The sequence below is a fragment of the Pleurodeles waltl genome, chromosome 5, assembly GCF_031143425.1.
Source record: "Pleurodeles waltl isolate 20211129_DDA chromosome 5, aPleWal1.hap1.20221129, whole genome shotgun sequence".
NCBI classification, from domain to species: Eukaryota; Metazoa; Chordata; class Amphibia; order Caudata; family Salamandridae; genus Pleurodeles; species Pleurodeles waltl.
In genome coordinates this window covers 1,648,053,290-1,648,068,684 of record NC_090444.1, presented here as the reverse complement: position 1 = coordinate 1,648,068,684, position 15,395 = coordinate 1,648,053,290, and the positions used below count along the sequence as shown (strand labels likewise).

Below are 15,395 nucleotides of genomic sequence, written 5' to 3'. Positions count from 1 at the left end.
TGCATCTCCTCTGCTGTGTGGCACAACCCTGAGCAGAATCAAAGCATCTCCGCTGCTGCGTAGATCCGAACCCATGCAAAGAACCGCATTGCAGTCCGTCACCTCATCAGAACTGACACTGCACAAAGCATCTTCGCCACATGTCCTTGGATCTCTTGTCGATGACAGCCTAGATGACGGACTCTATATCGCAGTCTTGGAGTTCTTCAGAACTGGAGCATTGCCCCAACTGTGTGATGCATCCTCGACTTCGGAGACTGCCTGGATGATGGCTTGTGACGCAAAGTCGAGGCATGAGGACCTCGCATCGCAGCCATGTCGCATCTCGGAACCAATGCATTGCTTGCGTGCCACATCCTTGACGTGGATCCTTGCAACACTTCACAAACCAGGATTTAAGGTACTCCGTTCAGGAGCCCTAACTGGGCCCCCGTAGCTGGTCCACGCTCCATCGCGGTCACCCCGATATTGTGACTTTGCCTCGGTCTGGTGTAACCAGATATCTGAAGTTAGCACTTTATGCCTTTTGGTGCTATTTTTACTAAAATCTTTTAAACTGAATATCTCTGGTTCTATTAACTGGATTTTTATTGTTTTGGTCTTATTTTATTTATTACAACTTACTCTATTTGTCTAACTTTGCTGTGGGCTCCCTTTGTGGTTTGTTTTTTACTGTATTACTGTCTGAAGTGTTGCACAAGTACTTTATACATTGTGTCTGAGTCAAGCATGACTGCTCTATGCCAAGCTACTGGAATGTTGAGCACAGATTAATTTAGGGTTTGCTTGTAACTTCACCCTGAGAAGAAGTGAGGTTGCTGCTTAATAAGGGCTTCACCCCCCTGAACCAATGTATTACAGGCACATTCTGGTGATTGGCAGCAACTTAGCCCCCCGCTCATTTAGCACCTGCTCAGGGCATACAGTATATGTGAGCAGATAAGTCCTCAAAATTCCCTTAAATGCGAGTTGGTGTGGCCCCCAGAAAATAAGAGAAGGCCTTGCCCATGCAACAGCACTATACTAACAACATGGAGTTCTGTTAAAAAGTTCCTCTAGGGACACTGTAGCTGTGTGCCATGCTGGAGGCCCCTGTCGCCACAAGGAGGCACAGTCGTGGATTTACACCTGGCTGCACCCTTCTCATGAAAAAAGAAGCTGAGAGTGCACCAGAGGAATCACCGGTAGGGGCCGTTCTGTTAGTGTCCTTCTTGTGCAAACTTCACTCCAGTCTTGACCCAACACTACAGGCCCTTAAGTTCTCTGCTAGAGTTGGTGGGGGGAGTAGGGGCCTCCTGCGGACAAACATGGACTGCGGCTTGAATTGCTGCTCTGTCTCCCAAGCTGCACTCTCCAGTGCATGCGACAGCACTGAGTTAGGACACACAATAGAGCGAGCACACTGGTCCTTGCTGATCGAGCACAAAGCAACGGCCTGCACCGGGTGCACCCAATGTGGACAAACACCTGCACAAGGCGCGTCCATGCCGATAATCCCGGGCCCTAGTCGGATTTAAAATGTTTAATAATCGGAGGGGAAGGAACCTTCTCCTCATATGTCCCACGACGGAAATGATTTGCCCCTACAGTTCAGACTCTTCGCCTCCCTTTAATATCTTAAAAGATCAAACAACATATCTCTTCACTGCCCCAGCCCGACACTCCCACAGACTGGCTCTTCCCACCCCCTCGCTCTCTTTCCACTCTCCTTTCTGAGGTATGATGGCCACGTGTGATACTAGCTGCCACTGTACTCTTTACACACACTCGGCAATAAAACACCTTACGTTTCTGACTAACCACACTTGGAACTCGGGGGCTACTTTAGGATTTACTAGCCTGCCTGCCGAGCCTACAACAGCATCACGAGTATGATGACCTGGGCCTGCAGTGAAACAGAGGGATGATGCCCGGGCCCTGTGTAGATGTGTCTGCGTCCACGCCTACCCCTTGTTTCAGTGCCACAGAAGAGCAGACCTGCTGCTCAGAGATATCCGACATTAGTGCGATTATTACTTCCAAGGATGCGGGTGCCTGGCACGTCTGATTCAAGCATCTGCAAAGTACTTGCCACGCACGACTGGGGTTACAGCTTAGACACAAAATAACAAGAATGCAAAACTATTCAGACCTCCGTGAGCCTGCACTGGGTGATGGCTTAGTTCTGCAAAAGTTTGTTCACATCGTTTTCAACTTCTTAATATGGTCCAATTTTGTAAAACGTTTGATCTAATTCATTTGCTAAAGAAAATAGCAATGTTATGCCTTTGCACGGACACGCGTCCGTGTTTGGCCCCAATCCTGTATCTGTGCCTCAAAAATCCCTAACCGACCGGAGAGGTTCCCCACAGTCTATCTAGCCAGCGGAGCGCCCTGAGCGGAGGCACGAGCCAGACCTCCGCCCCCCGTGGTTGGAAACCAGAGGTAAACCGGGCGTGTCTGGAGTTCGGGGGCCCTCGCGTCGTCTGCCACTGGCGCAGCTCTAGCTAGCCGTGCGTCCCCAACCCAGAGCCCAGGGGAACACGGCGGCTTTACGGACTCCAGCCGACTTATTTTAGGGCAAGCCTATGATCTTCCGTCAGCACGCGGATTTAAGCCATAAAAGCAAAGCACCTATTAAACGGTGTTTTTTCAAACAGGCATGTTGGATGAAACTATAGTGCAAGACGATGAAACATCACTTTCACAATTAATTTTGGATTGTGAAGATTCAGTGCTTCGAGTCGGATTTTGGGTGAAATAAGCGCTTTACACAACGAGCGTGTGCTCCCTGTGTCAATGCCGATTCAGAGTAAAATCTCAGGGGCTGCAGGACGCTGCGAAAATAAAGCAGCTGTAATGCAAGGGAGACGCGCTACATGTGGACAAGCCCATGTCTCGAACTAAGTGGGTTCGTTTCTAAACACACGACCCCTGCGCTCCTCTTCACACACTGGCAGTCAGACTGGAAGGCGCCACTTTCCGCCTCACAGGAAGGCGACCCAGTGACACCAGCCCCCGGCCACAAAATTAGAGCAGGAATGTGAAAGTGAAAATGTACTTCTGGTCACCTGTGCGCGAGCTGGGCCAGAGGCCCGGTTTGGCACGTGGGTGGCAGATGTCGCATGGCGGCAGCACGGGCAGGAGCCGGTTGGCATGAAACGAGGGGCAGCATGGGGGTGTGGGACACAGGTGTGCAGAGCAAGGCACGGCGCCCACCTGGCAGACCAGCAAATTGAATTCACACTCTACCCACCAGTTATAAACACTGGCCAATCTTCCACTTACAATCCTGTAATATTTACAGACCTCAAACGGGAGCGGTAACTCAGTAAACGGATTCCAGCCCGGAAATTTCATGCATTAGGACTCAAAACACCATATTTTAACTCGGTAATATTGAACGTCTCCTGTCCCAATCCAGGAAGCGTGCACTTATGCAACTATAACCATTAAACAGCCCCAGTGGCCCGGCCGTGGCTCTGAAACTCAAAATGGCCGTATATGTGCTCCTGCGCCTCGACACCGCTGCCCCAGTGGTTGGTGTGCTACAGACAGCGCACACCCTTGCAGCGCCCTCCGTGAAGGTCTACAGCGCGCTGGGCCCTTGCTCTGTGTCCTGGTTAGGTCTGCGCTTCTCCCCAGCTGCAGCATCCCTTCCAGGACAGAGCCCAGGCGGACACGCGGCAGCACCGGGACCCCTGTCTAGGTCAGACGCCTTAGCTATACTGAGGAGCTCACTCAGTGCCCAAAAGCTAATACAAGGAAACTCCCCTGCACGCTGCAGCGGTGGAAGCGAAGATCAACTAAAAAGAGTGCTTCCTTCGGAATTCCTCACTCGCCAGTCATGTGCAGGGCATGTACTCCCAGGGATAGTTACAAAGGAAAAGGAAGGGACAGGGACCACCTGGTGAAATAGGTGAATAGGTGAATGATCTAAGATGACAAGTTCTGGTGTCTCGTCCAATTAATATGATTGTACTTCCAATCCTGAACTTAAAAAACCTATATAAAGCTACATTCAGCTAGCGGAGAAGGGCATTGCCCCCACCCCTAACTAATCTAGTAAAAGAAGACCAGGCTACTCCCGGGGGTCTCTTCCAAATAGCCCTCAGCCCGAAGGTGATTCCCAATGACGACGATATAGTTAGTGCAATGAGAAGAACACAGCTGAGACCCCCCCAAGAGTGGGTTAGTCATCTCCAGTTAGAGCTGAAAAAAGATCTGGTCAGGAAGGGTACAAAATAAAACAAACTGTTTTTTTGTCTTTCTTTTCTCTATAACCCCAGACAGTATGTAGAGCGAATGCAGAATCTAGGTAAGGATGAAGCTTATTTATTGTTGAGATTTTATATAGAGCGGACGTGGCCAGAAGCCATCAGATCGCCTGACAAGAGAACAATCACAGCAGGAGTACAGGCATCCAGATCCCAAACAATCAATGCAGGAGACTAACTGAAATACAACAAGAGAAAAATTAAAGCAGATATTCATGAGCGAGTGGGAGTATTTTAACCTAAATGCCTTTTAAAGACAAGAGCTTTGAGATCTTTCCTGAAGGTAGCATGGCATGTGGTCATAAGGATGATCGGAGGACAGGAGTTCCAAATTCTTGTGGTGCTTTCAGAGAATGACTGGTTCATGAATCACTCTTGTTTGAAGTTCAAGGGTCGAGAAGAAGGGGATCAGTGTTTCTTGAACTCTGTTTTGCGCCCAAAATTGTAATTTTTTCACGTTTACTTGTGTACGCAGGCAAAGTGTAGTGTAGTGGCTTGTTTGTGGTGCAGGCAGTTTTAAACTGGGCTCTCGCCTCAACAGGCATCCACTGGAGGGTCAGCAGGATGGAAGTGACGTGGTCAAATTTCTTTTGACCAGTAACAAAGCGGGCCGCAGTATGAGGAACTAGTCTGGGAAGCAGACCTAAGTAAACTATGGGGATGCCTCAGAGAAGCGAGATCTTGTAGTCAAGCCTTGAAAGAACAAACACCTGTACAACTGATTTTAAGCCCTAATCTGGGATCAGCCGCCAAATTCCCTAGAGCAGCCTTAGTTGGAACCGAGTGTTCTTGACCTTTTTTGTGATGTGACCCTGGAGGCTGAGTCGGCTGTCGAAGCCAAGTGATTTGGCGTTCTGAGCAATGGAGGTTTGGCAGTCCAAGGCCAGGAGTTATTCCATCCAATCTTGCACAGATAGACTGGCTTTGTTTGCAGAGGTCAGAAAGAATTATGTTTTTCACAGGGTTTAGCTTGAAGTGGTGATTTGACATCCATGATTGAATAGTTATCAATGTGTTGGACAGCAGTGTGATATCGAACAAAGATGTAACCATCAGGTAGATTTGTGCATCATCGGCATACAAGCGGAAAAGGATCCCAGATATCCACTGGGTCACAAAGAGAGGCTCAAGGTAGGGAGATATGACAATCATCTTTCTTTGTAAATGACCACGAGCTGGAAGCAGGCCGAATAAAATCTGGACACAGTTGAAGCTTATGTGGCTTCGGTCTTCATGAATGAATGGCTCTGGGCTGGAAGCAATGTGAATGCAGAACCTGCACAAGGAGGAATCTGTTATGGGGTATATGAGACACAAGCAAAGGCTTTGTAAAGGCCAAGGACACAGAAGCTGGACTGTCCTTCACATTGTTCATACAACAGAATTACTCCATGCATGCCAAACACTCATGGTGGAGTGGGGGATCACGGTTTAGGCGGACTGCACGGTTTTAATGAGGGCCAGCTGGCAGTGCTCTAGAGGTAAAGGAAAAACATTGATGAGTGAGATGTCTCCAACTGGCAGACACTCCATAGTCTGGTGAGCAGACTATAACTGAGGCACACTTCGAGTTCACCCTCTTTACATCAGAGACAAGTACTCTGCAGGGGAGTAAGAATCACATTTTTGGTGTATCTCCCACTCATGTCTCACTTTCAGGCCACTGCACTGAAAAACCACAAAGTATTCCACATTGCACAAATTGGAAGCATGATGTCACATTCAAGTATCCATGAAGGACTTACTGAAAGTAATGCTTAAGATGTTTCTACACGTTTTGGAGTCTGCCTCAAGGAGGTAACATCCTTTGCTAGCATACCAAGAGGTAGCATTCAGCTCCTTTCCCTTCATCAGGTTCACTACTGCAAACTACTGGTAAGCACTTGACGGTTTTCAAGCCGAAATAATGTATACCTTCCTCAACATAAACCATGTGCCATCATTTATGGACAGCGCAACTGCAAATATATCCACAAATAATGTTACCTGAAAAGACAATATATTGAGCCGCAACCAAGTTATCCTTTTAATAAGCTTGTCTTTAGAAACCAGAAATTCATGTATCACCTTGAAAAAAGGAAGAAGAAAAACACATTTAAAAAGGGGTTTGTTCAAATTCAACTAAATGAAAAATAATCATGTGCATTTTTTAGTTACCTCTCGGAATGGAAAGCCTGTACATGCCCGAGCTTTACTGTAAATCAAACAGAACAATATTGACATGGAAAATAATTAAACATTTTTTTCATTAACATATATACACACACATTACACGTTTGCACCAAAAGTTTCATAGTTCCTTATGAAATAGGAATTTCATCATCCTAAGGACATCCTCAAACCCCTGTGTATTGTTTATCCACTTCCAGGGCTACTGCGATTATGTGGCATGAAAGGTCAAATTATGTCACAAGATTATCTAAATTATGCAGCAAAAAAAGCAAATTATGCGGTATACTCTCTGGCAATGTTATTTTCATCCTTTTGAGCTTGAAACAACGTTTTGAATGCTCTCTGCAAATTACATGGCAAACGTAGAAAATTCTGAACTGTGCAGTCAGGTTCTGAAAACCAGAGTGTCTACACCTGCAACAGATTTTGTAAAAGCTAGGCAGAGTTAAAGCAAGGTTAGGTTTTGTAAAAGGCCACTTGGGCCCAAACTAGGGCACAGGCGAACGGCAAGCATTGCTGCAGACCAGAATCACTGCGTGGAGGACCATGGGGAAGGCCAGTCTACTAGTAAATTCCAAACTACATCAGAAGGAATATACAATCTGGGAGGCAGGCAAGGAAACATTCTCTTATCCCAGAGAATCAGAGGCAATTCCCGTTGTAGGGTTGGGCTCCCAATCTGAGGAATGACTCAAATATGTGAATCTAACAAGAGCCAGTACTGGAGAAAACACCTTAGTTGGCAGAAAAAGAAAAACATTGGAGGTGTGCAAGAGAAATGCGGATTGACCACTGCAAAACTGAAGGCAAGCAGATGACAAGGTAGCAAGGCTTGAGGTTCCAGACTTTATTTAAAGTTTTGAAAGATCTAGCATGCGACTTTCATGAATGTTACCTCTCTAGCAATCCCATTATATCTGCACAGCCTGTAGCCACCTATTACAATTCCAGCCAGAGATCACTTAAAAATTAATAGGAATTTACCCTATAGATAGTATGCAAACCTCCCGGTGATGATGCAGGAACAATTCCCACTCTCTTTAAATTAGAGAGACTCTCTCTCCCTATGCACCTTTTCTTCTACCATACAATTGTACAAGTTTAGTATTACCGTTTAATGTTGTTCTCAAAAGCATTTGCTTTCTTCTCTCTCTGTGCCAGGTGCCAAGGGCAGGGGCATAGGTAACTGTAATCATGGGGTGTACAGTACAGGCTACTCCCACAAAGCATGCATCCACGCTTCTCGTGGTCTTTTGCAGAACCTACAGAGAAAGAGAAAAAATAGAATCAATAATTAATTAGATTCTTTTTTTTAAGCACGCGCGTGCAGCCAAATTTCTGTTTGGCCTTGAAGAATGTTCAACAATGACCTAAGGCCTAATCGACATATGACTGCCCTTTCACATATTTAAGACAAGACTTTCAGAAGAAACTGCTGAATCATACTGGGTGCGTCAAACATATTGTGGAATATAGGATATTCAAAAATATATAGCATAAGCAAATACATTATGTACACTATAAATGCAAATGTAATGTGCTGGAACACAGCAGCCTTTGTTCTTGTCTAGTCCAAGTTACTTTTATCTAATTATTTTTATGTTTCACACCACAAACTTAATTGTCATCACTCTAAAAGGCCACTCAAACAGAGAGAAAGGAATCTGCATTTAATGCAAAATATAGAAAACCCATTTAAGTGGGCAATTTAAGGATTCACTGCATGAAGCTTCTTTTATACATCTCAACCATAGAACCTCTTCCAGTCTTATGACTCCTCAACCTGGAAAATGTAAAGAGCTGATCTCAGCTGTTCCCAGTGTAAAACGTGTTTTTTTTTTTTTTTTTTAAGTATGGAGGAATGCTATGTCTCACCTGCAACAACACCCTCAAGTTTCTTACTCACCTAGGGCAAACTCCCACCTGTTCCACCTTTCTTTGTCAGGTCACAACAATCAAACACAAAAGAGCAGCTTGCGCCCTTACATTAAGATAGCATGGGCCATCAGGCCTTGAGCAAAGACCCACTGAAAATTGCTTACAAAAGCTGCCTGACCCCTTAAAGCACAGGTATGCATGCGCATCACAGGAGAGAGCACTAATAATACATTCAAATATCAATGACATAGCAGAGCAAGTGATCATTGCTTTGTGACCTATCTTTTTGAACGTGATGACGATTCGGCCGTATTTTTTTTTATGGTCCGTTCTTGATCTGTTCTATAAGTATTATACTAAGGGAATGACCAACATTAGAGCCTCTGCACCTTTAAGTTTTACAAGATGACCCGATGACCGATAAGCGAATGGGAGCTGACATTCTTTCCATTAAACATGCTGGGGCAGCGTCCAGCATCATGGCCTTTATTTTGTGTATCTCTCGGCAGCTTGGATAATATGTACACACAGGCGGGAACTGTCGCTGCCCACATACACCTTATTTATGAAGGGTCAGTAGTATGATGACCTCGACTGCTTCACAACATTGCTAACCGATGCAGTATGTTACTTAATACTTTTCATGTATCCTAGAACTTTGTTGCATGGGAGTAGTAGCATCCATGTGGAACTAGGAGGGTAAGAGATGGCTCTTTGCTTTAACATACGATGTGCACTGATTCTGCTTCCCCTGTCACTACACCATTTACCTGTGTTTCGATTATATGAGTTGGGTTTCACCGTCCATGATACTTACCAATAGGTGTGCATGTGGACACTGTATTCTTTTTGATCAATGAACATGATATGTCCACATTACTTTGTTTGTGTTTTACCCTACAGGTCACCACCAGCAGCAGCATAGTTTCCCAACAATCATTAGATAAGTATCCATAGGGCACATTAGTGAGGAGCACTCACACCTTCTTAGTGAGGACTAGGCACTGTAAGTCCTGATGAATCGCACAGAACTGGGTTTCCCCTTCCCTACATTTTGAATTGAGGGAGCCCCTTTCTTTCACATTTTGTTGAGGAAGATAGGGCATTACACCTGACAATTTCCCCCTCTGTTCTTAACCTTGACATAGGTCCCAATTAACTTCACTTACATTAAAATGTATTAGTCGGGTACCTATAGTCAAGTTTAACCGCACTTGTCCAGTCCTCTACTCACTTTATTTACCTTTGCAACCATGAACAAAAGATCTCCAGCAAATATCTGTTATGTGGGGCCCATCCGGCATTGCAGCGCCGGCCTGACGAGGAGCAATCCCTGATGACGAAGCATGTCGCCAAATGGTGAGTGAGGACACTTGCTTCTGACACACTAATGTGTCTGGTGCCCTGGTGACACCCCACCTACTTGGTTGAGATGTGTTCAACTTATCGGAACAGTGTACTCTGATATTTATGTTATAATTTTGGGAAGGTGTACACTTGGACCGGATATTACCTCCCTGTCCCTCAGGTAGCTTTCATTGTAGCACCTTTTATACATCTCAACCATAGAATCTCTTCCAGTCTTATGACTCCTCAAACTGGAAAATTTAAAGAGCTGATCTCAGCTGTTCCCAGTGTAAAACGTGTACTTTTTTTTAAGCTTGGAGGAATGCTATGTCTCATCTGCAACAACACCCTCACCTATCTTACTCACCTAGGGCAAACTTCCACCCGTTCCACCTTTCTTTGCCAGGTCACAATAATCAAACAAAAAAGAGCAGCTTGTTCCCTTACACTCCGATCACATGGGCCATCAGGCCTTGAGCAAACACACACAAAGAATTGCTTACAAAAGTTGCCTGACCGCTTAAAGCATAGGTATGCATGCGCATCACAGGAGAGAGCACTAATAATACATTCAAATATCAATGACATAGCAGAGCAAGTGATCATTGCTTTGTGACCTGCTCTCTTTTTGAACATGATGAAGATTCAACCTCATTTTTTTAAAGGTCTGTTCTTGATCACGGATAATGTGAACATCCAGGAAAAGGGAACTATATGTTTAATGATCATTACCGTCTTCTCAACATGAAACACTGTGAAAGCTTTTGCCGACATAGAAGGAATAGTCCTTCAGACAACATGATCTCCGTTAAAAAAACAAAAAATGAAGGCCCTTCAGTTGATAGACAGTGAATCTCACCTGCTCGTCTGATGGAGTAAATTGGCCACAGAAATGCAGTATTCTATGATGTCAATTCAATGTCAGTGACGCCACAGATTCAACACACTTATAGGCAATAGGAGATTAAAATCAATTCAAGCTGGAAATTGGAAGAAGTTGTCATATTGTATTATACCAGCGAAGACGACCTTTGAGGTCCAGCATCAACCACTGAGATTTGGGGCAAAGCCGATTGCCGAAGTTCTGAATAACTCCTGCAGCAGATACTTTGGATATTCAAGAGTGTATTTAAACAACTGACCATTGCAGTTATGAAACAAAGGAAACTAAACTACAGAAGACTGTCAAGATTATGATCACTTTTCTCTTCTATGTATTCTCCCTCTTAAGTTACATGTGCTAAACAATCAAAAAGGAATATGTGTGATTATTATAGAATGCACATTTATTTCGTTTGCTATTTTTCTTTGTAATGTGATATTCAAATTTGTTTGAATATATTCATAGCATTTTACCTAAAAGCTGACTGTTCTGTTCTAAGTCAAATCGTATTGATTTCTGATGTTTCTAAAAGGTTGATAACTAATGGTCCCTTTTATTGTTATTACTCAAAAGAACACAGTTTTGCTGAATGAAAATAAGTAGAAGGGCATCAGGCCACTCTCTGGTAATTGTTTATCCTGAGTTTCAACAGTGTTGTAGTGAGGTTATAACAGCTGACCACAAGAGGTGTGGGCTAGAAAGGAACCTTCTCCCCAGGCAACACCAAGACAGTCCGTACAGAATCGCATCACCAATTCAAATTGAAGACCAATGGAAAGGGAGGCACTCATCTTTCGCTTGCTGAGCTTCTAAGCACAGCTAGTCTCGTATGAGGAGAATAGCAGGTGTTGTTATTATTCTGAACACAAACCTTATTGTTCAGACAAGTATGCAGGTGTGAACTATCTCTGAAACTCAAATTAGGCTTTCTATTTTCTGTTGTGCTAGAATTAGCTTAGTGGCTAAAAGTAGCAGAATGAGGGTAGGATTGCAATAAAAGTATAAAGCAAATGAGATAGAATTTTTCCTTTTATTTACGTCTTTTTAGTATACATTGCAGATACCATTCAATTTGCCTTTATGGTGGTTACATTTCCTATTGTGTGAACCAGGATAGGGTTTGGATTTTAAAAATAAAGCTTCAATATGTATCAATTTTTTCCTAGTGTTTTTGAGTGTGTTCTTCCTGAATGAAATAGGGTTTGGGGGTTCCACCAGGTAGTCCTCTAATGTCTCATGTGATTGATTGTTACCTGAAACACATATCACTCAAGTATTCTTCAGTGAGTTGTGGGGTGGTATGCGAAACTGGATTATTTTTTAGAGGTGGGTGACTGCCACCTCAAGGAATAATCACAACCATCATCAGGGTGAATCTTCAAAGTCACTAAATTAGCCTGAGGGTGACTCCCTGGTAGCTATAGCACAGAGAAAACAGCCTTAACACAGGGTAATGTATAAACTATACATGCAATACCAAAATGGTAATAAAGTCAAAATGCAAAAAATTAAAGTCCTAATATCGAATTAGGAAAATAGAATGCAAATAAAGAAAATGAAAAAAAATCCAATAAGGGGAAACCAGAACTATGATTTTTAACAATTTTTAGTAAGAATAACAAGAAGAAGCATAAAGTTCCAATAATTGTCTATGGTCACTGTAGACCTGGACCTAGGTGCACTTTGACACTGACAGTGATTGGAAGTGTGTTGGACACACAAGCCAGGTTCGTCCTGCTCAAAGATTTACTTTCTGGCTTTAGCCCTACAAGTCCCAATCCCCACAGGCGTACACTTCTAAAGCCCCTCAGGGAAGGCACTCAGAGACTCAAGGGGTGGCAGGCAGGGTCCAGTCCAGATCCAGTTGCTCCTGACCAGCTGGGAAGTTAAAGGAAAGGCCTTTTGGAGTTTGTTGTATTCCTGTAGCTTGAAGAGGTCAGTCTTATGACCCTTGGAGTCCACTACTTTGTCCAGGGTACAGAAAAGAGCAGGCCCAGTCCTTTAGTGCTCCTCCCAGGTAACAGACACAGGTTCAGTCTTCTAATGTTCTTCCTCTGGTCCATGAGTGCTCCGAGATGGTTCCTGGAGATGCCATATTTATTCCTAGCTTGAGCTATTGGGGATGGGGGGCTACTTGGGCAGGGGGAAATAGCTCCTGGGCGCGCCCTAACCACTGGGATAAAAGTACCTGGGATAACCCTACACAATATGGGCATTTTCAAGATGGCAAATTTTACTGGCCAAAGTACACTTTGGCTCTGAGTGCTGGGGGTGTATGTGGAGAGTGTACAAGATAAGCTGAGTGTCCTCCCACATTGAACACTAAAAATCCAGATTGAAGCAGTCATCGTACCAACAAAAAATCCAGACACAGAAGTCTGGTAGAACATTTTTTTTTTTAGCAACCATGTAGTGGATATACACTAATTGTTCTAGCATACTTTTTCATTTCCTTTCAAAAGTGCTCCCAGCCTTATCCATCAAACTCAGAGACAGAAGTGTAGTAAAAAAAAAAAAAAAAAAGTAGGACTCTGAGGAGCCCTAAGGTGGATACACAAGAATTGTTTTGGCATCCTGTTTCCCTTCCTTTCAAGTGTTCCCCAACGTGTTATATGTAGACCCAGCAGACCTGAAAAGCAGGATTTGACATTCAAGCTGAACCTGACACTGTAAATTGAAAAAGGATCCTCACAATCCCACCCGGAATATTCTGTCAGGTTAACAGGAGTCATCTCTGCCACCATTCAGGTCGGTCTACTGTCTGCTTCGGACAGGCACTTTGCCCTTTTTTCACACCAATTTAAATGCTAGTTATTGGCTGTCATAAGTGGAAGAGTAAATGCAAAATTAGCCTCCGGAAAACTCAGGCAAAGAAAAGATAACTTTCTAAAATGTACTTTCCTTTCCTTAATATTTATTACAAATCCGACTTAACCACTGAATTGGATTTTTAATACCTACTAAAAGTAGTTGTTTAAATATTTTTCTAGCTAGCCCCATTCCTGAAATACAGTATTAGGATTTTAATCGGTACTCTGGTTTTCTATATTGGACAGCTAGGCCTGTCACAGAGAAAAATTGCTTTTGGGTGCAAGTCACTGTAAGGACATGTTAACATTAACTTTCTACAAATTGTACTTTTAAGTACTATAAACTTGGTCTTGTGAACGATAAAGACGACAGAAGGGTGACTTATTAATATTTAAAAGGGAGGTTTTGAACTGTCAAAACAATTTATTTTGATAGGTCGGATTTCAGTTTTTACCATGCTACAGTCAGGCTACATTGCTAGGCATTAAGCAGTGTTTGAGATTGTCACTGTAGAGGATGGCACAATAGGTGGTGCATTAAACGTAAAGTTCCTGGGTATATTTTGTACAATATGCAATATACTAGGACTTGTGTAAGTTGAATAAACCAACTAGTAATATAGCAATTTCATCGGGTTGAAAGTAGAAGCACAGGCACTTTACTATTGATTAGCGGGGGTAAAGTCTACAGCAGCAAAAAACAGTCAAGGTAAAAACCTGGGGTCACACCACACAAAAGTTGGCCATTCGTAAATGTGTTTGCACTCTAACTGGTTTTCTGTCTTGGTTTGGCACACTGACTGCGTTGTTAGTGCCAGGGAGCCTACAAAAATGAACTCTATGTTCTAATCTTGAAATCTTGTCAAGAAGATACGATGTTCATTTTCTTTAGCAAGGGACCAACAGCACCCTTAGCCAGATATTCTTGCTAGGTCACATTTTTGCCAGGAACCACCTGCTGATCCATAACTACATTTTACGAAATTGAGCAACTAAGCAGGAAGAAAGGAATGGCAGGCCCAGCTGGACTGCAGAGATCATATGCGCACTCAAAATTAAAGGATGATTTGTTTGTGCACGATCCTCCATGCTGGAAAATCAAAACGTGCTGAGCCACTGAAAATTAGTCTTTAGGGTTACCTCATGTTCTGTGGAACACTGAAAACCAGTGGACTGTCAGAAGTGCATTAACAAAAACAGCCATGTAGGAACAGACGCTCCCCACCCCCTACACAAGTCCTTCCCAGAATCCACCAATCAAGTACTCAAAGGTGTTTGCCTCTCTCTCTCTCTCACTCTAACTCTGCAATTGACACCACTGATGCCTTCAAGGCTTTCAACCAGATCAGCTGATTGTTTATGTGGGAGAAATGCAAAATACTAATTTCGCAGATATTTTTATTGCAGTTGCAAAGTTGTTGTAGAGATCTCCCAAAGCCACAGTTTAAGATAGTAGGAGCCTTGCACCTGTAACGGACATATGGAAGCTAGCCAAAGCGGTGTTCTGTCACATATCCTCTCTGATCTATTCACTGAGCCTTTCAGCATAACATTTCAGAATGGATGAGGATGTAATTCTTACATAGTCCGATGGCTACAGTAATAAGGTAGTACTGTACACAAACAAGCTGAAAGTGTACACTTCTGACCCAGAAAAGATACTGTCCTGGGCAGAGAAGTTATTGAGTGACCTTGGGAGTCCAGCTGGATACTTTCATAATACCAAGAGTGAGATGGAATGTAAACTGAGTCACCTCAAACGCAACATGAAATAAGATGTCTAGGTGTAAGCAGTGTGTAAGACCTTAGAAAGTCCTGATCAATCACCTGAAAGACCTTACAAGGCAAATGGATGATTATTGACGAACTAGCACTATCTCCTCAACCTTGATAATTTTTGGCAGAGTTAATTGGTTAAATAATGTCAATTCTTCCCAAACAGACGAGTGCTGCGATTGCCAAAACGTTTGCAACATTATGAGGGCCTTTATACCCCTAAAACGAGAATGACGAGGGAAGACTGTGCAGACTTCTAAGGGACATTTCCTT

The 15,395-nt window shown here is 43.6% G+C and overlaps 1 protein-coding gene across 1 annotated transcript in view; it reads right to left on the bottom strand.

Moving 5' to 3' along the window:
- Window positions 1-15,395, bottom strand: part of GEN1 (GEN1 Holliday junction 5' flap endonuclease) — a 172,255-nt gene that overhangs the window by 60,391 nt on the left and 96,469 nt on the right. Inside the window, exons 8-10 of the mRNA XM_069235973.1 lie at window positions 7,540-7,690; window positions 6,414-6,450; window positions 6,243-6,323 (exon numbers count right to left, since the gene is read on the bottom strand). Coding sequence (XP_069092074.1) covers window positions 6,243-6,323; window positions 6,414-6,450; window positions 7,540-7,690 — 269 coding nt within the window. The remainder of the gene's footprint in view (window positions 1-6,242; window positions 6,324-6,413; window positions 6,451-7,539; window positions 7,691-15,395) is intronic.